The sequence below is a fragment of the Planococcus citri genome, chromosome 3, assembly GCF_950023065.1.
Source record: "Planococcus citri chromosome 3, ihPlaCitr1.1, whole genome shotgun sequence".
Lineage (NCBI taxonomy): Eukaryota > Metazoa > Arthropoda > Insecta > Hemiptera > Pseudococcidae > Planococcus > Planococcus citri.
The window spans coordinates 46,532,587-46,559,600 of NC_088679.1; the positions used below are offsets into that span (position 1 = coordinate 46,532,587).

The window sequence follows — 27,014 nt, forward strand, 5'->3', positions numbered from 1 at the left end:
CTCGATTATTCATAGAGTGCTTAAGAAAAAATTCAGCAGACCAATCGAAAAAGCAGGTAAAAAACCATTTAACAAAAAATTTTACCAACAATCCCACTTCGTCAAGATTTAAGCCAAAATCTTTTAAAAACGCAATATATCGTATTTTTTAGTATGCATGGTTGCCTATGATAAATAAATAAGGGGTCTTGAATCAAATCAAGTGGAGAACTCTATTTCATCTGCGCTGAATTTCAATTCATCAATTCAACTGCCATGCCACCCAACGCAGGTCAAAAGAGAAAATATTAATAGGTCATACCTCATCATGGGAATTTTAAAATTCTCATAATAATAGTTCAGAATTTTGAGCCAATCTCTAGAGCTGTCTATATGACTGCGTATTTTTAGGTAATAAAGAAAACAAAAATTTAACAATTAATTTTTTTTTTCGTTTTATAAATTTAGTTTTTTTTGCCTCATTTGACTCCATTGTACTGATTAATCTCATTTTGACGCGAAACAGAAATCTGGAAATTATTTCTCACGAACGAAAGAAAATTAAGTAGATGAAAGGGAATTATTTTAAACGTGGAAATTAAAGGCCAGCCCAAGACACATGCTACAATTTAAGAAAAAAAAATACTTGAATTAAGTTTCAATACATAGCCAATTTCACAAAAAAAAAAAAAAAAAAAAAACGAAAAACGAAACAAAAATCATGTTTACTTGTATGTGAATATCTTTTTCTTGTAATATCATCTGCAACCGGTTCAAATCGCCCTCTAATGCTATTCTTTGAATCTCCAATCGAGCTGATCTTGATTCACATCTCGTTAAATCTTCTTTCAGTTTCTGCCTCTCATTTTCCAGTTGACTGTTCAAATTTCTCAACTTCATAACCCGTTCCTAAAATAAAAATTAACGTAAATTCTGACCAAAAAAAAGATTTTTTCATTTTAATTTCTTGAAATTACCTCACACTGGAACTTTTCTTCACATCCGGATTGTAAGTTTAATTCTAAAGATGCTATTTTATCTCTGAGTTGTTGATTCTCTTCAATTTTGTGCTTTAGAAGTTCGGTCTAAACATAAAAATGGTGTTCACCAAAAATTAAATAAAATAGAATAAAAAAATAACGAATCAATTGAAATACAAAATATTTACCTCATTCATCAAAGATGCTTCTTTTTGATCCAAATGCATCTCTAGTGTTCCTTTTTCTTCATTCAGCTGCCTAATACACTGTACCATGTTGCTAATTTTTGATTCATTTTTATTCTGTGTGTCGTAGTTCTCATCCAATTGCTTCTTCATGTTTATATTTTGTATTTTCATATCATCCTGTAAAATTCAACTCTTGTAAAAAAAAATAACATCCATCGAAAAGAATGAATTTAATAAGTACTCATAATTGAGACCTACTCTTTCTCTTTCAAGCTGAGCCATTTGTTGTAAAAGGAATCTGACATTTTTCTTAATAGATTCTGGATTTACATCAAACGCACTATCCGTTCTTCCATTTTCAAATACTGCATCTTGAGCAACAGCTAAAAAAGATTGAAAAGTTGATTTAAAAACAAAATAATGAAAAATGTTTCAAATCAAAGCGGGAGATGAAATTACCACGACTAGGACTCCATCGTCTTTGCGGAGCTAACACACGTAGAGGAGAAGAAAGAGGGCCTTCGGACTGTATAACATTCAAACGTTTAAAGATGTTTCCAATCGATTTCAATCTGTTTTCCAGATCTTTTTTGGTCATTTCTAGTTGGCCAAGTTGAGAGTCCAAAGCACGCACTCTTCCTTCGCTGCCTCCTAAACGAGACTACAGTCACAGAAAATATTAACAAAATGGAAAACGATGATGATGCGTAGATTTCTGAGCAAATTGGCCTATTTACCTTCAGTTCTTGCATTTGTTGATTTGCATCGGTCAAGCATAATTCTAGATTATGTCTTTGATCTTCTAATTTCCTTTCTTTAACTCGGCCATCTTCTAACCGAGATAATAATTCCTGCTCCCTTAAATGCCATCCTTCTTCGTCTTCTCTGATTCGTTGACGTATTTTCATCAATTCTTGCTGATTAGCTTCGATATTTCTTTCAGCGTCCATCAACTGCGAGAAAATGAATGATCATATCAAATAGGTACCTACATTTTTCAAATAATGCCAATAAAGTTGGCCATATACGAACTACGAACCTGCTTCTTATAAATATGCAATTCTTGTTGAAGTTTGTCTTTATCTTCCAATTCTATATTCAATTTAATAAGCAATTCTTTCTCATCATTTTCTTTTTGTTGATTAGCAGAATTTGATTTCTCCAGCTCTTGTTGTAAATTCTGAGCACTTTGGCTGGACTGCACAAGCTTGATTTCGAAATCTCTACAGACATTCTGCAATTTTGATTTTTCATTCTCAAGTTGACTTATTTTATCTTCTAAACCTGAAATCGACATTCAAAAATTATTTTTCTTACGTAATCAAACACAGATGTATTTAGTAATAAGTATAGGTATTTTAAAATCGAACCAGCAACTTTTTGATGCGATTCCTCCAACGATCGTGCTTGTTCGCGTTTCTCAGCTTCAGATTTCTTGATGAAATCTCTCAACTCCCTATTCGAAAGAAGATATTTTTCTTTTTCAATACCGCATTCGTTTAATTGGCGTTTCATATCATTCAACTCCCTCCTGCTGTTATCGGCGATTTTCTCGACTATAAATAAATAAATATTAGTGAAATTCTTCGTTGATTAATCGACTATCAGAATATCATTGAGTGAAGGTAAAATTAGGTTGATGCACTTTTTCTTTAAAAGCACATGCTCGAGAAAAACTATCTAATTAAAATTATCAACAAATCTAATTAGCGAAGTTAATTAACGCGTTGTTGTATCGATTACACAGGCCAACAATAATTGTTTCTGGTAAAAAATTGATTCCATGTTTTCTTACTTTCTTTCAACTTGTGATTAGTTTCGGCTAACTGAATTTTTATATTTTCATATCTATCTTCGGATAAAGATAATTCTACTTTCAATTCTTCGCATTGCTTGGCATAACAATCGCGATCTTTTTTCACATCTTCCATTTCGTTTTCAAGTCGTTGTTTTTCTTCTTCCGTTTTTATTCTGCGAACAAAAAAATATTACAGTTGAAATTAAACATTAATGATTAATTGGTTGAATAGATCGCATTTTCATCATACCGCCTTTTTAAATGATTAGAAAATTTTAAAACAATAATTATTGACGGATAATCAATCTGATCGAGGGTAAGCGAGGAGGGGGAGGGGGTTACGAAGAGCGAAAAAGAGCATAAGATCTTTATCTTTCAGTTACAACAAATTCACTACTTGCATTAATAACTGAATTTTGGAGTAATTGTAATTATCAAATATGGGTAAGTAATAAAATAGGGTAATCGAATAGTAATAAAAGAAAATGAAACGTAAAAAGCAAAATGCTGAACAACAATAATAAAACATTTAAAAACAACAACAACATTTTAGATCGTGTACGAATTTTTACCCAGCTCATGACCGATTTACGGTACAAAGTTCGAGCAAGTTAATGTTTTAAATACGTGCTAAAATGCTCGTACATTGAAACACGATCTACGCTGTCATTTAATGGGGTTTTTATCAAATTATGTATACATATTATATAAAATTTCGCACTTTGACACAACATGTAAAATAAATACTAGAGTAGGTAAAATCAACAACTCTGTCCCCCTCAGCCCCCCCCCAACGTGAGCTGTAAATTTCGACGACCCAGTACTAGTGACCTTAATCGAAAAATAAAACTTGTCAATGTCAATGCTGTTTTTCAAAGCAAAATTTTACCTCATATCGTCCATTTTAGACGTCAACCTGGTGACTTGTTCACGAAGGGTGTTTATGCTGGAACGATCTTGCTCAGCTTTCAAGTTAGCTTCACGACGTAATTTTTCCAGAGCGGCGCGTTCTTCTTCCAGTTCATTGCGAACTGACTCCATTTTTTCAAGAAGGGCTTTTTGATCTTGGTGAGCTGAAAATGATATCACGATGCAAATAATTTCAATAAATTCAAAATGGAAACTCCACGGTTCGAAAAAATGGGCACGTCTAGGTACCTAATAACAGAGCTTGTTGTTTATCATTTTCGGCTCGTCGTAGGGCTTCTTCGTATTGTTGATTTTGCATGTCGATGTGTTGTTTAAGATTTTCCATTTTTTTCTCCAGGAGCGTAATTTCTTCTGTTTTATTACGTTCGAGTTCTGCCAAAGTGGATTGTAGTCGTTTTTCTGCGTTCGTTCTTACTTGCTCCTACAAAAAATTGAAATAATTTTTAAAAATATTTTCAAAAGATTTATTTTTAATAAAAATTTGAAAAAACAAACTTTTTCTTCTTCTAGTCGTCTGGTGTTTTCGTCATTTTGATTTTTCAAACTATCGATTTTCTGCTTGTATTCGTTTTCCAATGATTTCAGTTGCTGCATCAAGCTGGTCTTCGTGTCGTTAAATTGTTTAGACATGTTTTCCAATTCGTTCTCTAGTCGACAAATTTCGTTTTTCAAGAAATCCTGAAATGAAACGAAGAACCAATTAAAATTGAATTATTTGTTAATTTGGTTCAAAAATTTTTGGGAATTTATTTACTTGTTTGCCTAAAAGCTCTTGAATATCTTTTTCCATAGTTTCTCGTTTGATTTCAGAAGCCTCGAAATTATTTTGCGTTTCGAATAAGGCTGCTTCCAAAGATTCTTTATCATTTTTAAGCACAGCGTTGAGCTCTTGCAAATGAATTATTTCTTTTTCGTTGCTTTCGAGCATCACCTGAAAAAATTTTATTCAGCGTGAAATGAAAAATAACTAATTTCATTAGAGGACACATCAATATACGAACCTGTTTTTCTTCACATTCTTTCACCAAATCTTCAAGGTGTTTGTTAACTCGTGCATTTGTTTCACTGACTTGTTCGATTCTATGACGTAATCTCATAAGTTCTTCATTTAATGCATCTTTTTTACGTTGAGCATTCATCAATTGGTCGCTTAGCTCGTTACGTTCGTGAGTCACACCACCCAACTCAATTTCCAACTGTAATGTAAAAAAAAAAAAATCTCTTGAAGTTTAAATGCGTCAATTCCCTCCAGAAAAAATTACGAATTCATATACTTTCTCCTTTTCAGCTTCGGAATATTTGTATTTTTCCAATAGAGCCATTTTTTCTGTTTCCAAATCCAAACGGTTTTGTTCGGTGTGCAAAAGTTCTTTACGAACAGCTTCTAAATCATTATTCAAATCTGATAACTGATTTTGGAATTTAGTTTTTGCTTCATCCGTCTGAAACGTTATATTCAGGTAAATGAGAGGGTTTCAAAAAATGATACTTTTTCCGAGAAAAAAAATGATTAAGTAGGTACATTTTTCAACTCTTCGGTCAACCTTTTCTTCTCTTCTTCTAGAGACGTGCCTAAAGATTCAGCTTTTGATAATGCGTCGTGAACTTCGGACCTTTCCATTAGTACCCTCTGTAATTCAGCTTCAAGTTCTCCTAAAACATCGATAATTAATGGTTTCATTTCGTTCAGTGAAATTTGTAAGAAATACTGAATTCAAAGAAATAAAGGATTGAAAGAGGCTGGAGAATTTCATTATTATTATTTATTTAGGTATCTCAATTGAGATAATTGACAGTATCCATTGACTGCATAGAAAATTTTTTAGAATGAAATAGGAGGATAAAAATTTACTTTCATTTTTCAACTGTTTTTCCCCCGAATTTTCGATCTAATAGGAATAGGATGGTAAAAACTATAGAGTACATTGCCTGTATAAGACCTCGAAGAGATAATTAACCTTGAAATTATATCAATTTGCTAACCAAAGGTGAATTATTGTATACCCAGTTTAAAAGTTAGACCACACCATACAACATACAAGAAAAAAACCAGACTGACCCTTTGATCTTAGTAGAAGCGATAATGAATCACGTTTCGAAAATGATTATAACTTGAGAAATACTAACCTTTTGTTTTCTCAACATAATTGAGTAGAGATTGTGCTTCAGCTCGATTCTGCTCGATCAACTCTTTATCAAGTCTTTCCCTATTTAATTCTTCTTTGATTGTTAACAATTCTTCGAGCATCTGACTACACCGATCTTCCGTCATATGATGAGCTAATTCTCTGTTAGAAAATTTCCAAAAAAAAAAAAACGCACAAATTAAAATCAAACTTACAAAAACCGATGCAAAGTGTTGAAGGAATAATGGTGCGCAACAGTGTAAAATTTCAACCTTGTTTCTAACTCTTTTGTTAACCGGTCAGCTTCATTTTGTAGAAAATTTTTTTCGTCTTCTAAATTAAGAGCTATTTTTTGCAGACGATTGTTACTTTTTAATATTTTTTCGTAATCATTGTTGACAGATTCTAGCTGTAAAATAATCTTTACTGTAATGGCTGTTTTGAAACATATCTACGTTCATCGAACCCATCACCGTGTGCCTATTTATCTTCCTGTATGTACAACATTGTGACAAAAATCATTTCAAATATTTACCATATTGCTGATTTCGGCTCGATTTTTCTCAACCGCAAATTTCTCTGCTCTGGCTGAATCTAACGCCTTTGCCAAAGATTCCTTTTCCTGATTGAGTAAATTTAATTCAGCTTTTAAAGAATCTAATTCATCGTTTTGTTCGCCAATCTTATCCATTAATTTCCTCTGCATATCGGCGTGATTCTCGTTCTGCTTATCGGTCGATAATAATTGCTCTGATAGAGATGAGATTTTAACCTGCAAATATTTTCATCGTTCATTAATCAAACGTATTAGAAGAATGATTGTTCGGCCTTATACCGATAGACCATAGGCTATCGCATATAATAAATTTTTTTCTACAATTTCTATACGTAGCGTTATCGATTAATCAAATACACGTTAAAATTTGGTAGGTAAGTATTTATTTATTTCGGAAAAAAACCGCTAATCGGAAACGTTAAGTTGATATGGAATTTATACTGATTGATTCGAAATTTGCTTTTTGAACTTGTTTTGTTAGGTATATGTATGGTTTACTTGAGTGATAGTGATTTTTTTTTTTTGTTATAATTCTTACCTACATATATAAATGAAAATAATATTTCAATCAATTTATTCTATTATAACATAGGTACTTAGTTAGGTACTAGTTATTTAATTTAATTGCTCTACGTAACTGCACAAGAAGGAAATGAACAATTTTGTTCTCTCCTCTTTGTTCAATTTTGTCCCCTTCTCTTTTTTTTTCATGATACCTAAATTAGAAGAAAATAATATTCTCATGCACTTTTGAATCGAAATAAAACTTGTGTATTTTGCTTTAATAAATTATAGGGGGTACACCTGTTATTTTTAAAATTTCAAACCCTCTAGTATATATAGGTATAAGTCCTGAATTTGAAAAAACATAAACAAAAACAAAACAAAAGTTGGGAAGGACCGTAATTCATTTTTGTTCAAGGACACAAAAGCACTAAATCTGTCTCTGTTTTTGTACCTTTTTATTCGACCAATAGGCAACCTGTAAATCTAAACTACAGGAAAGAAGATTCCTACATCAAATTATAAGGAATTCAATAAGTATCATAGTCAGACAACTGAAAAGTAAAAACATCAACTTGAAATTATGAAAGAATGACGAGGAAGGAATTCAAAGAAACGAAAACGAGAGCAATAAAATCCCGATTTCGTAAAAACAAATCTGTGGTGATATGGAATATAGGTAGGTTGCTAATAGATATCAGTTACTTTCCTTCGATGATAAAATATGCTTAGATGGAGATTCGTCACTTCATCAGATACAATGATACATAAAATGTTAATTAACTCTCAAGTAAAGTACGGTGTGATACAAAAATTCAGAACGATGGGTCGATAGAGTATATAATTTTCAAATTAGGACACGTTTGCGAAGAAATGATATTCAGAGTAGATAATAAAGAATCCAAGATCAACGCAGCATCAAAAGTTTCAAGATTACTTACTCTACGAGGTATCAAAAAATCAAAATTTCATTTTTTTTTTCAAAAATTGTACCAACGAGATAGTCTAATGATGTGTAGTTGTTTCTGCATGGCTGAAAAGTTGGGTAAAATTAGACCTCACCCCCCCCCCCGTCTTCTAAAATGTTTTAGTAGGTACTAGGTACCTACCTACTCAAAGAGATGTTTTGAAAATTTTTTGACAATCAAATAAACGTAGCAACTTGGCTCCTTCCCTTTTCTCTCCTCCCTTAAAACATTCAGAACAGTAAATAATTCTTTTTAGGATACGAAAAACAATCGATCGCTAATAAAATGTCTCTAAGCAATAAGCATTCAAAATTATTTATTTTTTTGATACTTTTGGACCATACCGTGATTTTTTTTAATTTCTACGTATATATTATCAATCGAAAAAATCACGCTCAACGATTGAATGAAAATTCCACGTAAGTTGGGCCTACGAATCATTTTTCCATCGGGTTAACGTTCATCTTATACGTAAATAAATCAAATCAGTACATTAATGTTAATCTTTCAAGTTTTCTTTTGACGTTAATAATATAAATAAACAAATACAAGGATTTTTCCATTGTTTTAGTTAACGAGCAATATACTATGAATAAATAACGAACCTGTAATTCGTGTATTTGAGACTGATACTTGTACAATGCTGCTTGAACCCCGGATATAGTATTTTCAACGAACGCATTAGCCGAATGAACTCTGAGAACGTTTTCGGATTGTGACCTGAGAACAAAAATTAAACAGTGAGTAGAGCAGTGCGTCGAATTTTAAACGAAAATCTCGCCATTAATAGAGGAATATATCACCTCGATGGAGCAGCCATCATAGATGAAAGATGTATATGGGGCATAGATTGTATTATATCGATATCCTTCAAATCGGCATCGTGGACAACGGTTTGAGCAATTTCACTGAGGCCATTCAATAACAATTTGACTTCGTCTTGCAATTGCGAAATTTCCTGAATACTTTCATCCGTCTCTGATACTTTTTTATTCTATGATTGTACGAGTGTATTACGCTTTAATAAAACAACATTCAAGATTTCGTATCAAGGATCAGAATTATATTATGTACTTGCCAATAATTGGATTTCTTTAGATAACTGCTGTATTTTATCGTCTTTCTGCTTGACTTGTTCCATTGCGTTATCGTAATCTATTTTCAATTTATTAATTCGACTTTGCAATTCGTAATTTTCTTTTTTCATTTCTTGTTGTTTCTGAGAATGGCAAAAAAAATCGCAATGATTAAATAATCAGCATGCTGTAGAGTTGAGGTACATAGCGAAGGTACATAGACAGATCAGTTGAATGAAAAAAATTATTAATGAACTAAGATACCTACCCCAGCTATCATATTTTGAGTTGTGTTCGTTAATAGGTTGCTACACGTGGCTATCATATCATTGGACGTTGAGCTGACTTCATTACGCAGTTTACTCAAATCTCGTTGAGTAGCTGATTGAATTTCGGAAAACGACCTTTTCATCGATATAATGTCTTTCCATAAATTCAGCATTCGATTATGTTCCGTATTGTAATATTCGTTGAAGAACTAAAATTAAACCAATATTAGTCATTGACGTTATCACACAGGCGCGAGGCGCCGCTCTGTGCAAAAGATGATACCCGCAGATAAGAAAATGGCAAGGCGTGAAAATATTGCACGAGTAAGTATACAATACATGGACATGATTTGAACATGAGAAATTACGCCGTTTCCGATAACAGAGAACGCGATTGAAGTTTATGGTTATCGCAAAACATGATACCTATTACCTTTCTCATTCTCCCGATATATAAAATAAAAACTAATGAAATATTGTTGGCGGTATTTTATGAAGGGAGGGATTTCGATCTCATCGACAAGTGAAACACCTCGGATTAAAAGAAATGGATTTTTGAAAACAGCGTGTTTCTTGGCAAAATTTTGAAAAAAATTGACAGAAATACAATTTTTTGAAATTTGAGTGTCTATTTAAGATTTTGAATTTTTCAGACGTATTTTCGAATTTCTCTCGCAGATTGACAGAAAATTTAGCTTTGATTTATTTTGGATTTGCTAAATCGAACAATCACCCATTCTAATTATTATCTGACGTCCCATCATTATGTAGGTACTTATTTCAAAAAAATTGCAATAAAAAATAGAAAATAATGGTGAAGTTTGAATTTGAAGAATCAATATTGAATGAAACATAATTTTTTTTACTATCTAGGCAATAAATTTTCTGATTGTGGAAGGGGCGAGATATTTGATAAAAATGAGCAAAATATCACATTACAGGAGTAATTTATGATCTTCGTCACAAAATTCTTCCATGCCAATAATGGTCACAATTTTCAAACGTTCATACAATTTTGAAAACAAATTAAAATGGGTATTTACCCATGCATTCAATTCTGCTAAGTATGTTTTTGCCGAAATTTCCAAAAAGCTACAAGCAATATTGAAAACGATATTCTACGTAAATTTTTCTACCTGTTCTTCTTCTTTCCATTCTTCTTCTTTTTCCACCATTTCATCGCGCATTTTTTGCCAATCGCCGGCGAGTTTTTGCAAATCGTTGGTCAATGATTCGTTAGTTTGTTGAGATTCTTCAAGTTGTTCTCTTAACGCCAGGTTCAATTTCGTTAATTTTTCATTTCTACGAAAACGCACAGAATTAGATATTAAAGCGGTGGCCCGGTTATTGGTTCGAAAAGATTGCAATATCGATGATACCTAGTTTGTTCGTCACTCAATCTTCTCAACGCTGATTCGAAATCAACGATAGGTTCATCTTGCGAATCACGTAGATGCTGTTGAGCTGCATCTAACGCTGATCCTGGAGGTGCTGTGATTGCTTTGTATTGTTTTATCGAATCGAAAAGCGGTATATTGTCTTTGATTTGAGTTTCTAAATCCGAGCAGCGTTTTTTATACTGCAAAACCTACGGGAAAAATGAAATTGGGATTTTTTCAACCTGCGAACTTGATAGTGAAAATACGATCAAGAAACGAAGGAAGTTCACTTTTGACTGTAATCTGCTGACTAAAGTAGCCTGATGTTGTTGAGCAAGACGATATGTATCTATTTTACGACGATAACACGCTTCTTCGTCTTCTAGCCTTTGCCTAAGGTCGGTATTTTCCCTCAACAATTGTCCAGCGTCCATTTCTGATTTATCCGCGATTGAACTCGTCTCTGAATTTAACCCTCTGCGAGTACGATCTCGATCCCGATCCCTGTCTCGATCCAGCCGCAAACTTGAACGACCCGTATCATACCTTGAAATATGTCTATTAACCTGGGGGAAAAATAGACGTAGGGAACAATTGTACAAAAATCATAATCTGAACTTCTTGAACTTATAAAATCAAAGTGAAAGACATTTTTCTGGGCTCAATAAATTTTCATTTTCGACAAGAAACCATTTGAAAAATTTTAATAAAAATAGGCGTCGTCTTAGCATACGAGGGTGTGCCTATCGAACAAGAAGTAATGCCTCCGAACGACAGCGTTTATAAAAAGTAGGGGAAATAGGGATAGAAATATGTGGCATTGGTCTGATTCCAACCAAAGTTTCAACTTTTTGGACGAATGTATCGAAATTTGTGTAGTGCTTCGCGTTTTACTATAGTAGTTCTCACGTTATGGCCATGAGTCATGAGAACAAGGACACGTTCAATAAGTCGATGCACGCGTGAATTTTTTGATCGCCAAGAAACAGGCATTACACCTCTTTCAAAAATAATTTTTTCCAAAACTTCAGGTTTTTCATTGTAGGTAATAAAAAAATTCTTGAAAACAAAATTTTTAAGAAAATGGAATTTTACGTTTTTTTGGCAAAAGGTATCGAAATTATTTGTCATCTTGATAAGATTTACATGAAATCTTCATGAATTATTTGCTACTTTTTCTATGTTGAGTGGACCTAGAGTTTGGGGGGGAGGGGGCATGTTTGTACACAACCGGCAAAGGCGACAAAAATAATTCGCCTGAAGCAAAAATTAACTAAATCCGGCTCTATTGACAGTAATTTTAGAAAAAGGCAGAGCTTCGTAGCAATATTTTTGGCGAATTGCTAGAAACGAGAATTTTTCACAATAAATCGGCAAAATTCAAGACCTTGACAATTTTTCCAAAAAGCAGTTAATTTTTGGGAAAAAGAGACTTACGGTTAGTAGCGAATTTTGCTTTAAAAAACGAGTATTTTTGTTTAAAAAAAAAGACTATGACAATTTTAGCAAAAAACAAATTTTTGTGAAAAAAAGTTGGACTATTTTGCAACATTTTTGATGAAGAGTGGAATGTTTTGATAATTTTTGATAATAGGGTTGAACAATCGAATTTTCGACAAAAGCAAGACTTACAATATTATAGGAAAAAGCAGAACTTTTTGACAATTAACGGCAAAAAAAAGCGAGGAAAAAGGAGACTTTTTGCCTTGGAAGTTTTTACGAGAAACTACAATTTTTAGCAAGAAACAAGGCTTTTTGGCAAATTTGAAAAAATGTAGGATTTGTTAATATTTTTGGCAAAAAACGAGACTTGTGACAATGTTAGCAGTAACCATAATTTTGAAAACGCAATCGGTCAGTTGGAAAAAATTAAAAAGTGCATGCTTTCACATTGAATATTTTCAAAATTTTTTCTTGTTTTTTTTCAAGAAGTAGGGTCAAGATTTGGAAAAATTGGATTTTTAATAATTTTTTTAAAAAGTAACTTTAGTAATAGTATCCAAAGTTTCAATAGTAACTTTAGTAACTTGAGTAATACTTGAAAAATAACCGAGCACGAGCTCTGTAAATTGGCAAAAAAGTTAGAAAAGGATCGAAGTCTTCAAAAAGTGTCGTTGATTCAGAGTTCAATTCTTTTGAAGAGGAGTTTTGAATGAGTTAAGTCGGCCTTCAGGTCTCTTCGAAATTAATTTAATACACTGAAAACTGAAAAGTTGCTTCATTTTCAAAAAGAATCCAATGGATTACATTTAAGTTTGACACCGTTCATTAAGGGCTAGTTGCATTGATACGTACGTATCAATGATTCGAATTTGTTCACAGAATGGTGCAACTATACCTGAAAGTCTCAAGTGTAACAATCCAAGGTAGGGGTAAGGTTTTTAATAAATGAATAAACTTTTCAGTCGATTTAACTAATTTTGAAAAGAATTAAAATAGGTCATTTTAGCTTTCTTCAAACTCTTTTTTTTTAACAAATAGAACTCTGAATCGACGAATGTTTTCAAGGAGCCTGATTTTTTTTGGAAACTTTTCAAATTTATGAAGAATGTTTGTCAAAAACCACTTTCCAGAAAAAAAAAACTTCAACCAATCTCACAGTCTTAAATATAACGAGTAGGTGTTTTCTTTAAATTTTACGAGTATAAATAATCGTGTCGAAAGTGAAAAATGTAAAAACTCAAAAACTACGTAAAAATGTACTTACATCTGAAGGCCGCACAGATGACGATCTGGAAAGATTCACATCGGGCTTTCGTGGAAGACTTGTTTCTTTTCTAGACAACTGAAATTACACATACACAAAATAATGAAAAGTAGGCCAAAATTCCAACGTTGTATCAAGTAAACAATGAAATCACGTCACTCTTCAAAGCACATCAACACTCCTAAACCTACCTATACCTTTCACTTTCAAAACGATTAACCAAATGAGACGAAAACTTTCATTTACCCTTACAAAATACTCAAACACGTAATTATGCGATTTCTTTTCCTTATTTTTTTTTCTTCACTAAAAATACCAATACCTAGATGGAAGTCCTCCTGGCGCAGAAGGAAGACGCAAGTTTTTTTTCAACATCGAGTACTATATACAACTGTAGCTAGAAGAGCAAGTTGAATAGTTTTTAATTGTTAAGGTAACTAAAGGGAAAAAAGTTTCTGGACTACTGAGAAAGTTCGATAATTGACACGGAATCACGAAGCCTATAGTTGAGCAGGTAGGTATATAAGTTTCTTTGTACATGTGTAAGTTGAATAATCGCTTTCAAAGGTCTCAATCGCGGATACACGTGATGTGAAAATAGAATTTAAAATGCATTTAGATTATATGGCTTTTAAGTTTTAATTGAAAGATCATGGTTGAGAATTTACTAGGTCATGCAAGAGCAGACGTTTAAAGTTCTTTTTTGCGCGCATTATTTAATAACAATATTGATAATCGTTTCATTGTAAAATTTTATTTATCAATTACGCAAGGGGCAAATTCACCCATTGCTGCAAACAAATCAGGTATGTGTTTACCCATTTTGGGAAAATTTACCCAAGAGAGCACGAGGCAGAGTGGTGTCATGTTTCATTGTTGCAACATTGTATACAATTTGTGACATCAGAATTTTACGTGGAAAGCTCTGAGAGTGATATTCAAATGAAACTACGTATGACTCAAAATAAATTTAGCCTCGTTTTGAGTAAGTAATAAAGCTTTGTTGGTGTTCAAAGGTCAACCATGACAGCAGAAAAATTCAATTTTTCCATTTTAATCAGTCACATAATCACGTTTCCGTGAAAATTTGTATAAAGTATGTACTTGGAATGATCAGTACCTAGGTAATTTGTTAATTTACATGTGACTTAATTAGTTCGACTACAAGAAGCCCTCTCATCAGACTGATTTCGTTTTATTGCAGTCTAATTAACAATGATTTTTCTAACGAATCACTGAGACATTTTTATAAGAAAAATGATGCTGAATTTCTTAGTCGCGAATGAATTTCAAAAATTCATTTGAAATTCCAATTGCTTTTCAGTTCACACGTGCTGTTTATTAGGTAGATACGCAAAATAATCGCACACAACATGAATTTGAAAAAAAAAATCACATCACCGAGTAAATCACACATTACACAACCGACAAAATTGGAAAATAAGGCATCGTACGTATTTGATCGCGAAATACAGTTAAAAAACAGCACTTACTCTCTGCATTTTTTTGACGGCTCTTTTAAGCTTTTCAATCGGTTTCACAGGCACATCTACTACAAGTACTGTAGTATTATTTGTAATATTAACTTCTGTTCCTGAAGTCAGACAATACCTGTCGTGCGACGGATTCCAAAACTCATTCGAAGGCGAAGCCAAATTCCCAGTGCGTTTGTGATTGGCGGGAGACGGAAGGGCGAGTTCCATACCATGTGGAATATATACCGGAGTTCGAGACCGTGCCGGTAAATGTTCAAAATCATCCCCATCCTTGGAAGAGAAATTTTTACCCTCTTTTGTCGTATTCATTCCGATGGAAATCTGATTTTCACATGCATCGCATGTCTCTTAATCATCCGGCAAATCGACGTTTCATTTTCCTTAATCTGGTAACTTGATCTTATTCAATTAACCCAAATTTCGCGTACGAATTCAACTCGAATAGTTCTGCTTACGCGTAGACTTGCAAATAAATACGAAAATAAGAAATACTGTAGCGCGAAGGCCTCCAAAATATATACAGAGAGAAAAAAACGATTATACGTACAGATTTTTATAAATGACGTAGTCATTGTCACTATCACAATACGTCCGATTAGCTCATTTTTCAATGTTACCGAGTGCGAACATGAGCGAAAAAAATATGAAAACAACCCTACTGTACGTGTTATCGCACACAATAAAATTAAAAACTGAATCAATAACGAGCTTTCCTTCAGCAAAATCTTAACTCGGTGTGAACTTCATAACTTGTCAACAGTAATGACAGCTATTCTTTATACCTCTTTTACGCCAACTTTCAAAAAACTTGCAAAAATACTTTCGCAATTTCTGCACGAAGGTGTGATTCGAGTAAGCATTTCTTAATTTTGAAATATTACTTAAGAATATTGCTCACGAAAAGCTCATAGAAAAAAATAATGAAAGGGTAAAAAAAATTTTAGAAGAATATTCAGTGCCCAGAACGATCCAAAGGACCCTGAGTACAATCATGTGACTTGACTCTCTAAATCCACTGGGTGATCACTGATCAGAACCCCTCGGCTGTGACTAAAAAATCAAGTTCCTACTTAAGTATTGTTAGAGACACTGTGAGCAGGTGAGAGTGAGGGTGTTTATTCTCAAAAGGGTTTCAGTTGAAAAACCAGGTAAAATAGCTTCCATGAGAGAACAAATTTCATGGCATTTCCATAAATAAAAACACGGTTTCTGATCGAGTACCTCATAAAAGAATGTGTTCGACTCTGAATCAGAAAAGAAAACGCCAAGCTGGCAAAAACCAATATTTCGTCAAGTTGGTGCATGATCGGTTGCATGAGTAAGTCCCCCCAACATGCATCTGTTCATATTCATGTAAGTTACTTACGTATTCTGATAAATTTCGAAGTACAATAATGTAGGTATTTGGCAAATTAGAATTCCAAAAATGAACTGGAGGCTGCGGAACGGCTTTCCCACTAACCAATTTTCGAGATTGAAAAAATATGTGGGGCACGTGGAATTTCAGCTTTCCAATTTAATTACTCACACGTAATTTTATTAGGATTACGTCTTCAAAAAAATTACTGAGGCTCCAGAATTGCTCAAAGCAACTCGAAACAGTTTCCAATCGATTGAGGAGGGCAGTTGAAAATAATATGCTCACAAAATTTCAACACTCAGTAAAATAAACTTCTGATTTTTTAAAACATAGCTTTAATTTGACTTTCAAGAATTTATACATATCAAAATACGTGTAGACTTTGGATTTGAAATTTTGGCTGGGAAGTTTTTTGCATGTTCTTTCGATCCAGTTTTGTTTTGTTTTGTAAATATAATGATATTATGTACCACTAGACGATACTGCATAAGCTGAATACTCTGAGAATATTACTTACCCCGGCAAAAGGCTATACCAATTATATCACACAATAAGTAAAATGTAGTCACGTGTAAGACACTATGTATTAAACGTAAAAGAATAAACACAATTAAATACCTTTGAAGAAGGTTTTTAGTATCAACACGATACTTTACACTTAACACTAATTACTTATAATTAAACACAATTAAAACTAATATAATACGCTTTCTTGCCAATTATGGCTATGATACACCACCGAGATTATACCGCGTCGACACGTCCGATCACTACGTACCTCAACAATATAACAATCGGCCGCAGCGCCGCTCCGTGGGCTTGTAGCCCTGTGTCGCGACGCGTGATCAGTGTTACCAACACATATACTTAATCCTATATAACCCTTACAGGTCCGGCATATCTCCCCTCTATCATATGCCCCTTCGTGGCTTTACTCAATGAGTATAACCAGTCGTGGAAAGCACGGACTAGAGAGAGAAAGATATGTCGAAGCTGTCAGGCTGGTCCCTGTGGGAGCAGTCTCTGCCCCTCGTGGTGTTCCACTGCGGGAAATTCGAGGCAGAGTAAATCCAAATTTAGCCCACTGTTCGCGTAGCAATACCCCCAAAGCTCCCCTTCGCGACCCTGCACCACCCGCTGTCGCATCCGAAGATACGAGCAGCGAATAAGGACAGAATACGCGAAGTTGAAAACATCGGGTAAGTATGTACTATCTAGCGACAGAATACAAAAATAAAGACGTTTTCCCTAAACTAATAATTTTTTCAAACTCCCAAATCGAAAAGGACAGACGAGACAAGAATCGGCCAAGCGAACCGAAAGTTGGATGCTGTGCATCAAAGTTGAAGGTACTTGTCGTCTACCTGTGGTAGTGAGTCGTGTCGTACGTCGAGTATGAAAAATTACAAAAAACTTAGAACTTCTAAACATGAAACATTTTACAAAATACATAGAAATAGGACTGTTCGATGCGTCAAAAATACACAACTTAAAAATAAAACAACTGTCCAAAAATACGCATCGTAAAAATAAATTGTCAAATCTTACAAAATAAAACTAAATCTAATCAGTCCTTTCGAAAACAAAATTATAGATAAACAAAAAATTAATCAGTCTGTGACCGAACAAAATTACATGTAATCAAATTATAACAATCAGCACAATATATAAATCGAAAAATGCAACGTAGTGAGATATATCGAACCAAAATACAGATGATTATCGTCGGATGTTAAAGTTGACTTCTTCGAATACAGATAACGACGTTGAAATAAAACGTTGGCGGAATGTTACCTCGCCTTGGTTGCGATGATGCCAAGTCAGTGGCGACTACGATGATATTTCGACGATTGCTGTTGAGAAAGTTGATTAATAAGGTACCCTGTGGGTAATTTTTATAAAATGTCAATTTGACATCGCTGCGCGATTATGTTAAAAGGTAATTTCGACTCATTTTTTTTTTTTTGCACTTTTACGTTAGTCCACTCGATTTTGGAAAATTAGACAAAGTTCAAAACTACGAAAAATGAATAAGACTTCGAGTGGAAGATTTTTTAATGAAAATTCTGGTGAAATTGGTCCCTAGGTTCAAACCTTTTTTGAATTTATCAGTACCTACTTTTATTTGGATAGGTACCTACAATTTGGATGTTGAAATTATATTTCAAAAATGGCCAAAATTTCTATCTTTTTTGAGTCGTACGTAGTTGTTATTTTTCACCAGATTTTATGTATTAGACTGTGTCTAAGTCGTGTTTACGATTGTATCGTATTAGCTCTCTGGCATGTCAGCATCTTCGTGGTTGATTGTAGCGTTTGCGCTTTCTTTGTTGCTATTCGCTTCGCCTTGTTGGCGTTGAGGTTTCGGCGTACTAGTAAGGAAGTTTGCTGCATTTTGCGACTTATTCGGCGATGGTCCTGTGGATCCTTGCGTCGTGTTTATCGGCGCCTGTGGCGTACCAGGGTTTGACGTTGACGGGTATTCTGAAAATGGAACCGTTCCTGGTTGAACAGTCGTTTCCACTCCTTCCTCCATTTTCTCAGGTGTTTTTGGACTGTGTCCAGTGTACTCAGTTTTTCCATCTCTTACAATGGTGAAAGCTGGTTTATCGATCGTTGGGGGTAGCCCTTGGTGTTTTGCAACTTGATTGTTTCCAAATGGTTGCATTTGTTTTGTTTCAGGAGCATGTTGCTGAATAGTTTGATTCAATTCGTCGCAAGCTTGATTGAATCTGGTAGTCGAAATGTTCATCATTTGTTGTCCTCCAGGTATATCAACCATCTTTTGTACCGTTTCCGGTGTGGTTTCGATACCTTCCATTGCAACATGTTGTTGCGCTTGTTGCGCTTGTTGAGCGTTGAACTGCTCCAAGTTAGCTTGACTAAGTCCCGCGTTTACGAGTGTATTGTCGTTAATTCCAGCTTGTTGCTGACCAATCGGTATGTAATCCGTTCCTGGGCTTTCGAATTGTAATTCGGCTTGTTTTTCTGGAAATTCATCGTCCTGTTGAACGAAATGTTGAGACGATTGCGAGTATTCCGAGGAAGTATCATCGTCGTAATATTGGAAGGCGTCTTCTTCCCCTTCGTTCTCTTCACGTTCTCGCTCTTTCGGGGGCATGATAAGATCGTCGCGGATTGCAAATACGTAATCGTGATAGACCTCTGGTTCAAACCAGGGTCCAAAATCGTCCATGTTTGGTCGCATGTTGCCGAAAAAGTTTTCAGGTCCCATTATCTCTACGATACCGTTGTAGGTTCTCGACCAGGAGTCCGTGAAAACTTTCGTATAAGCTGCTACCAGCTGTTCATTCTGGTCGGGAAAATACATTAGTGGCATAAGGTAGATTTCTCTAACCTTATACTTTCGCATTAGTCTTAATAGTTCCGCATAATGTTCGCGGAAAGTCGTTGGTGACATGCCATTGAACATGTCCCAGTTTCCAATTGAGTACATGACTCGAGGTGGTAAGTTTTTTAACTTAGTTAGGCAGTCGATCAGGTCGACAATGCTCAAATCACGTCGGTAGAGTCCTGGGTGTAATGCTTGTAGCATATTTTGTCGAAGTCGAAGCATGTATTGGATCATTCCCCAAATATATCCATCTCCCATCATTAGGACGTCTTGAGCTGCAACTGCAGTGTATACGCCGTTCGCGGCTTGGTTGTGGAACGTCGCGAGGAGTGTGTATCGACACGGGTAAAATTGCAGTGGAAAGAATGGATATAACGTCGTTGCTTTTATCGCATATCGTCGAAAAAATCGATCGTGTTCTCGTTTCGTCTGTGCGAAAGGACCTTTACGTTCACGTTCTAGTTTGCTTCGACTTTTTGTCTGTTGTGTGCGGTAAATGCTACGTTTCTCAGTTGTAGGTACGTGTAGCGCAGGTGGTATCAATTTGCCTTGATCGTCGTATTGTGGTACCTGGTCCATCACCGAAACGTGAGGAGGTACCTGGTCAGGTCTGGCTGCTGCCAGATTTACGTTGGCATTTGGTGCCATTTGCTGCTGTGCTGCTGCGGCACGTTGTTGGTTTGCTTTCGACATTCGAATGTTGCCGGGGGATACTCCTCTTGGTAACCGTGGCGGTGGCATTTGATGTTGTAACATCTGTTGTTGTGAATTGTAAGTTGGAGTCGGAGCTCGGCCTCTTATCGTTGGGTTCGGAGCAAAACTCTTCTGAATATTGCCTGTTGGCAATTTTTGACCTTGTGTACTTTTTAGCGGTGGTCTGTATTCATGTATCGGACGTTGAATATTTTCGAAGTCCGGTTGGATTGCGGCTGCAGCTGCGTAGGAAGCTGGTGACGATGTTGATGTACCAGGTTGGTTTGTGTTGTCAGATTGAACTGATAATACGTTAGCAGCTGTGCTGAGAATGACGGATGCGTCGTCAGCGGTTCTCGCTGGTGTAGTCGATCTTGATCGTGATCGCCTCTCATTAGCTTTAGATAAAGCTAATTGGTATAGACTTTTAGTCTTAGCGAGTTGAGTTTTCGTACTCGTAAGTTCTGCCTGTAGTTTCGCTACTAAGGCTTGGGTTTGCGCAATTTGTTGCTCGCTAGTGGCGTGACTATCCTGCCAGAATTGAGCTTCAATTTCCACCGTCGAGTTTGCCAGCGCACGTAAATCTAGCGCTTGTAGCGTTGTCTGCATTAAATGAAATTGTGAGGCGTAAAGTGTCATGTTACACTGATCACGTGGGCAGAGGACCATTTGTTGTCCGTTGGCGCTTGCCTCGGTACACATGTCTCTTACGCATGCTGCGTGGAATACGTGTTTGCAATCACTTGTTGCGAGTACGGTGGCGGCTTCCTTTAGGTCTGCCGTGATCGCCGGTTTGAAGATTACGAGGTGGCATTTTTCGCACGTTAATGCTGGAAGCGCCGACATCGTCTTCGTCGTTATTAGTACTTTTCGTACTTGAAGTTGGCTCGTCTGGTCCAGGTTTAGCCTCTTTCACGATTTTTCTCGCTACTCTAATCCAATCACCGGGTTTGGTGGCAAGCCCGAATCGTTGTGTGTGATATGCACAAAAATCGCGGTTCTGAGTGGCTAGTACTTCGGATTCGTCAACGTTCGGATTCGTCGACACTTTCCACTGCGGGTCTATGTCCGCGAGCCGTTTTTCGATCGGTGGAAATTCGTAGACTTTCTCACCTTCCGACATTCGCACTCACGATTATAAGTTAAGCTTTCGAGCTCAAGAGTATTAAATAAATTGCACTTTGCACAAAAATATGATCGTGACTTGAATCGCGCGTCTCACTACCGAGCGCACTTTGGATTCCGAAATCCTTTCGCATAAAGTCGCGAAAAATGTTTGGGTTTTTCGATAAATCACGTTAAAAATTAGTTCGCGAAGTAATTCGCACGATTGCACGTCACAGAAGACACGTTTTATAAAAAACTTTCAACTTAAAAGAGCAGAAATTAGCAAAAGTACACGAGCAAGCACATACCTGAACGGAGAACAAAACAATAATGTTCGTAAAGTACGGCGTGTCGCTCGATGCAGCCGGTTGTATCGGCTTATCTGAGTCCCCCACCTACCTACTTCTTCTACGTTCGTAGCGTTCGGTTGGCGAAAACGGCGCCGGTCGGGCGGCTGGTTGCGAACCGATCGTGTAAGTGATGTGTTTGTAGTGGTAACTACGATAAGTTCTAGGAATTTCTGCTGTCCAATTGCAAACGTGTCGAGCTATGCTCGATTTCGATTAATTTTACGTCATATTTCAGTTGCTAATTAATATTTCAAAATTCTGTTTCGATAGAAATGTTCCTAATAAATCTGTGCATCTTTTAGTATAAGAATATTTTTCCTTTGTTATGTAATTTTAATAAAAACTTGTTGTTTTATGTGAAAAAATCTAGTCATGTAATCGGCTGATACAATCAGCTCGATCGAATCGGTTTGTGTTGGCTATGTTGCCAAATGTCGTTTTCATCGTGTTCGATGAATTCTCCGAAGTAAACTCGTCTATTTCTGTTTATTCGTTGGTTTTGGAAAAATTTTGACTTCGAATCAAAAGGTGATGCCTGTCGTAATATTAAAAGTTCAATTTTGGTTCAAAATGTGTTTCAAAATTTTGGAAAAATCTGTTTTAGGTATTCGCTATGCGAAAATAGTTTTGAGTATTTGAATTTAATTATTCAGTTACGTAGGTATTACTTACCTATTTTGTACTTAATACTTACGTATCGAACTTGTAGTCTTGATGCGAATTTCTCAGATTCGGTTTTCTTCTTGTTGAAATACATTTATTTACCTGTTTTTGGTTTGTTATTTATTTTTAAGTTTTACCTAAATAAAAGTCTAGTCATTTTAACGTCGTGGAGAATTTTTATTCGAATATTTTACAATCTTAATTCTAGTCTTATTATTCTAGTCAATCTTAATTGTAAATTAAGCCTTTTGGCTGAAAATCTTCGAAAGTAGCGACTGTGTCGCAATATGTTAAGTCTTCGACTCGAAGTTGAAGATTTTTTCTTCGGATGTAAATTTTAAGTCTTATTTAAGGTCGTCGGATTCCAAACGAGCGGAAAATTTCTCGAAATGTGGATACCGGGATGTTGGGTCGAGTACGGATTTGTCCATTGATTTTCACCGTCGTACGAATTTCATCTCCTCTTCGCGCAATTCGAGTTACCGTAATCACGTACCCATCGCTGCTTGAAATTTCTGGCTCGTCGAAGATCAGGAGGCTGCGCATCCAATTCAAAAAGGTCGAAATTCGGATTTGTCTATAGGCGTCTCCGATGTCGCTCATGAAATCAATACTGATGGTCGCTTCTTGACGTCTTTGACGAACTTCGAGGATAAAGCTGTGTATAGCCATTGTTAAATACGTTACGTTTAGCACTCGCGTCTATAGGTAATCGGGTTCGACTTTATCGCGAAAATACACTCAGTGATTTTGCTTAGATGCAAAATTGAACGTGACACTGTCTCGAAAATCGATTATCTGCGATCGGTTTGTCTTTTATCAATCCGTCTTACGTATATGCACGCACGTCGTTGGAAATAACTTCACTTTGTCTATTCGAAATTTTACGTCTTCGATATTTTGCAAAAAGCAACAGTCAAGCTCGAAATACTTTCCGTTTGTCTAAATTTTATTTGAGGTTATTTTTCCCTTTTTTCCCTCGCAGGGAATTTACCTAATTTTGAGGGAAAAATTAACTTCGCGAATTTTAATCCGAATTGAAAAATTCCAACTGCGTTGGTCGAATGCGGTAGTTGTGATTATATGAAAATTGTCTAGAAAATTTTTTATGCATCTTTTTGTTAGGTAGGTATGTTACCTATTTAGTCGAAATTTCGCGATTTTTCCGAAACTTTTTACGTAGCGTCATTTTTTCGTAGGTCATTAAGCTTTTTCTTAGCTTTTTCCAATGTAATTCGTTTTTCTCGTCTTTCCGCCATGTCTTGGCGTAATTTTTCGTGATTTTCTTTTTTCTTTAGTTTTTCAAGTTGTACTTGATCTCTTAGGTATTTTTTTACTGAAGCGTCACCTACGATCTTGCTTACGCATATGTTTAATTTTGGTCTCATCTTTTTTGATAAGTTTGAGTAATTTTCAATGAATTTTTGTTTGATTTTGTGTTTTTCAGCTTCATTGGCCTTATCGTAAACCTCTGTGGGTTCAAAGTCGAGATCTCTTTTGATCATGTTTTCTATTTCCTGTTGTGAAGGACGTTTTAGGATTGAAATTTTCTTCAGCTCCGCATTTTTGCTGTGTTTTTTGGTCTTGTCTTTTGAGTCTGATTCAGAGCTACTGTCTGACGATGCGTCGTATACTTTTTCTTGTTCAGTTTTTAACTGATCTACGTCATCGTCGTCTGTTAGCGATATTATGATCGATTGACCGTCGTCGCTGCTATTGTCAAGCTCAGATTCGTCAGATGACATTTCCGTTTCATCTTTGATTAGCTCACAAGGATCCGGTGCAAAATAGTTGATGTATTCTCCATCAGTGTAATCAACTACGTCGATAGCATCTACGTCTATGACGTTTGGTGTTTTCTTAAGTTTTTTAGGCTTTGTAGGGCCCATTCTTTGCCTGTAAGCGGCCATGCGTTCTGATCGACGTAATTTGATTCCACTTGTGGATGGTTGGGGGTTTTGTGTCCCCGAATTTTGAGTAGTTGTGGGTAATTTTATTTCCTTTTTGTTAGGGTTTTTTACCTCTTTGTTTTTTAATTTGTCGTCAGTCTTAGGTGGCTGCTTCGTAAAATTCGCTGCAAGTTTTACTCGCTTTTTCTTCTTAATTTCAGCTTTTTTAGTTTCATTGTCTGATTTTTCTTGTTTACGCTTTTTGTATAATTTTTTGCGTAGCTTTCGAGCTTTTTGTGCCCCAGTTGATTCGTCTGTCGAATTTTTGTCCTGAGTACTTTCTTTTTCCTCATTTTGTGTTTGTTTGGGCTGAAGCTGCGCTTCTAATTTCTTTTTATTACGTAATTGAAGTCTTTGCTCTCTAGCAACGTCAATAAGTTTTTTTATGACCATTTTTGATCCTTCGTGGAAAATTTTCTTTTCCGCATCAGTTGCTAATGGTATACCTTGAATTCTTTCAAGCATGTCCTCTTCCGAGTCAGTTGTTGATGATTTTTGATCATCATGTTTATGTTTGTTTAGGAAGTCTTTGATTTTGTCAATCATTTTTCGTTGATCAATGTATGAATGTAACTTGTCATCCTTTTCCATTCTGTCGATCTCCTTTTGAGTTAGGAAAAGAGTGAGTTGCCTTATATTGGCTACACGATTGATGTTTGAGTCGTCTGTGGGCTCTAGTAAATAGGAATTTATTCCTGTACGTTTTATTACTAGGTAGGGACCCACTTTTTTAGGGTAAAATTTTTCTCCCGTACACTTGTCCTTACTGGATTGTTTGTGGTTCGTGAGTAGAACCATGTCTCCTTTTTTCAAGATAGTAGGATCAGGATGCTCCTTATTGTATTTGTATTCTTCTTCTATACGTTGTAGTCTACGCCTTTCGCGTATGTAATTCTCAATTATTTGAGAAGGAGTCATTGATTCCACTTTGGACTTCATGTGTTCAGTCGTGTAGACTGCTTTTTTCGCCAATTGATCTGCGATTACGTTTGTGTACTCGATTTTACGAGCATAGACGTGTATAAACTGTACACTTGTGAATTTTTTCACTAACTCCAAAATTCGTTCAAATAAAATTTTGTGGTGTACTGGCTTCTTACGAGAATTAAGCCAGTTGTTTTGTTGCCATCTTGTGACAGTATAGTTTAATGCTTTGATCGCATAATTGGAGTCTGAAAAGCATTTTACTTTCTTAAAGTTGTTCTTTAACATTGTCTCTAGTGCGACTATAATTGCCTTTAGTTCGGCATAGTTATTAGATAGACTAAATTCACCGTCAAATTCCAATTTCTGTGAAATATTTTTTGTACTGTCAGTTGAAAAACAAATTCCAATGCCTGCTACGGCGTCTTCGTCTCCATTCTTGGAGCAGGCTCCATCAGCTGTCACTCTCGCATAGCCGTCTGGATCCGTGTATACATCCTTTTCAGGGATTAATGTTGTTTTGTGATTTTGTTCGATTGTCATCGAAGGTAGTTTAATCTTTGCTAATTTATGTAACAACTTTATCAGTTTATGTTTAAAATCGTACTTGGCCCCTTTGTGTGGCATTTTGTCAGTAATACAGTCTTGTATGCCCCAGGCCTCATTAGGTTTAAATCCAAAAGGACCTGGTGTGTTATTAATTTCGTCTTCAATTTCTTGAACGTATGTGTGCCACCATATGTGCGTTGTAAAGGGATCGTGTAATTTATTGATTTTAGTCCGGAGTTTGTCTCCAATAATCCGCATCGTTCGTTCAACCGACGACGATTGTGGATTGTAGGCATTCGTGTGTGCCACTTTTATATTCCTGTCTTCCAGCAGGTTGTACCAGTCGTCATTGATAAATTGTTTCCCATTGTCTGAGATTATTTTTTTAGGTTTAATACCCTTTTTGTCTATCCATTCTAGGATTGTTTTCATCTCTCGACAAACGTTTTCTTTTTTGATTTCTGGCATCGATCTTAGCCAATTTCTGCCCGTGAAAATGTCTTTGGCTACTAGTAGGTATCTAGGTGCCCCTTGTATAGCTGGAACTGGTCCATAAATGTCTACAGAGAGTACCTCTCCCATTGAGTAGGCTTCTATTTTTCCGAATTCAAGCACTTTTGGTTGAGCGTAATTTTTATTGAGTTTGCATATTATACATGCATTAGTGATTTCTCGAATGTAATCGAGTGATTTTGGATGGTAATAAATGCGACGAAATGCTGCGTCTAATTTATTTGCACTAGTGTGGCCATAGGCAGTATGTAAAAAATCGACTGTGTCATAAAAGAGTTCTGTTGGCAAGTAGGGAACGTATGTATCGTCATCAAGTCTTTTCATAAGAATTTCCTTTTTCTTTACAGTGTCTTGAATCTCTTCGTCTGTGTCGGATTCAGTACGTTCTCCGATATTCGTATTGCATTGATTTACAATTTTGTATCGGTTTAGTAACCGTTTCTTTTTGTCTAATTCTTTTTTGTTTTTTACAGGTATATATTCCTTCATTATTTTCATCATTGCGATGCAATTTTCATCAGTTTGTTGATATTTAGATATGTTTGACATTTTGTCAAAAAGTCTTGGGACATTTTCGTCCAAAAATTTTAAGTCA

The 27,014-nt window shown here is 35.5% G+C and overlaps 1 protein-coding gene across 3 annotated transcripts in view; it reads right to left on the minus strand.

Moving 5' to 3' along the window:
* The window catches only part of Root (ciliary rootlet coiled-coil, rootletin), a 45,580-nt gene that overhangs the window by 2,088 nt on the left and 16,478 nt on the right, over nt 1-27,014 (minus strand). The window contains exons 1-28 of one of the 3 annotated variants that reach the window (XM_065358175.1): nt 16,834-16,841; nt 13,461-13,538; nt 11,044-11,319; nt 10,754-10,962; nt 10,511-10,676; nt 9,374-9,583; nt 9,108-9,248; nt 8,833-9,023; nt 8,635-8,749; nt 6,537-6,773; nt 6,274-6,410; nt 6,003-6,163; nt 5,398-5,528; nt 5,150-5,317; nt 4,877-5,071; nt 4,630-4,806; nt 4,371-4,553; nt 4,104-4,296; nt 3,835-4,018; nt 2,943-3,118; nt 2,518-2,703; nt 2,187-2,431; nt 1,885-2,100; nt 1,607-1,808; nt 1,406-1,530; nt 1,148-1,324; nt 957-1,064; nt 709-888 (exon numbers count right to left, since the gene is read on the minus strand). In XM_065358175.1, coding sequence (XP_065214247.1) covers nt 709-888; nt 957-1,064; nt 1,148-1,324; nt 1,406-1,530; nt 1,607-1,808; nt 1,885-2,100; nt 2,187-2,431; nt 2,518-2,703; nt 2,943-3,118; nt 3,835-4,018; nt 4,104-4,296; nt 4,371-4,553; nt 4,630-4,806; nt 4,877-5,071; nt 5,150-5,317; nt 5,398-5,528; nt 6,003-6,163; nt 6,274-6,410; nt 6,537-6,773; nt 8,635-8,749; nt 8,833-9,023; nt 9,108-9,248; nt 9,374-9,583; nt 10,511-10,676; nt 10,754-10,962; nt 11,044-11,187 — 4,557 coding nt within the window. In that variant the 5' untranslated portion in view covers nt 11,188-11,319; nt 13,461-13,538; nt 16,834-16,841. Of the gene's footprint in view, nt 1-708; nt 889-956; nt 1,065-1,147; nt 1,325-1,405; nt 1,531-1,606; nt 1,809-1,884; nt 2,101-2,186; nt 2,432-2,517; nt 2,704-2,942; nt 3,119-3,834; nt 4,019-4,103; nt 4,297-4,370; nt 4,554-4,629; nt 4,807-4,876; nt 5,072-5,149; nt 5,318-5,397; nt 5,529-6,002; nt 6,164-6,273; nt 6,411-6,536; nt 6,774-8,634; nt 8,750-8,832; nt 9,024-9,107; nt 9,249-9,373; nt 9,584-10,510; nt 10,677-10,753; nt 10,963-11,043; nt 11,320-13,460; nt 13,539-14,953; nt 16,802-16,833; nt 16,842-27,014 lie in introns of those variants that run through there. The other 2 variants (XM_065358173.1, XM_065358174.1) reach the window with 2 other exon arrangements.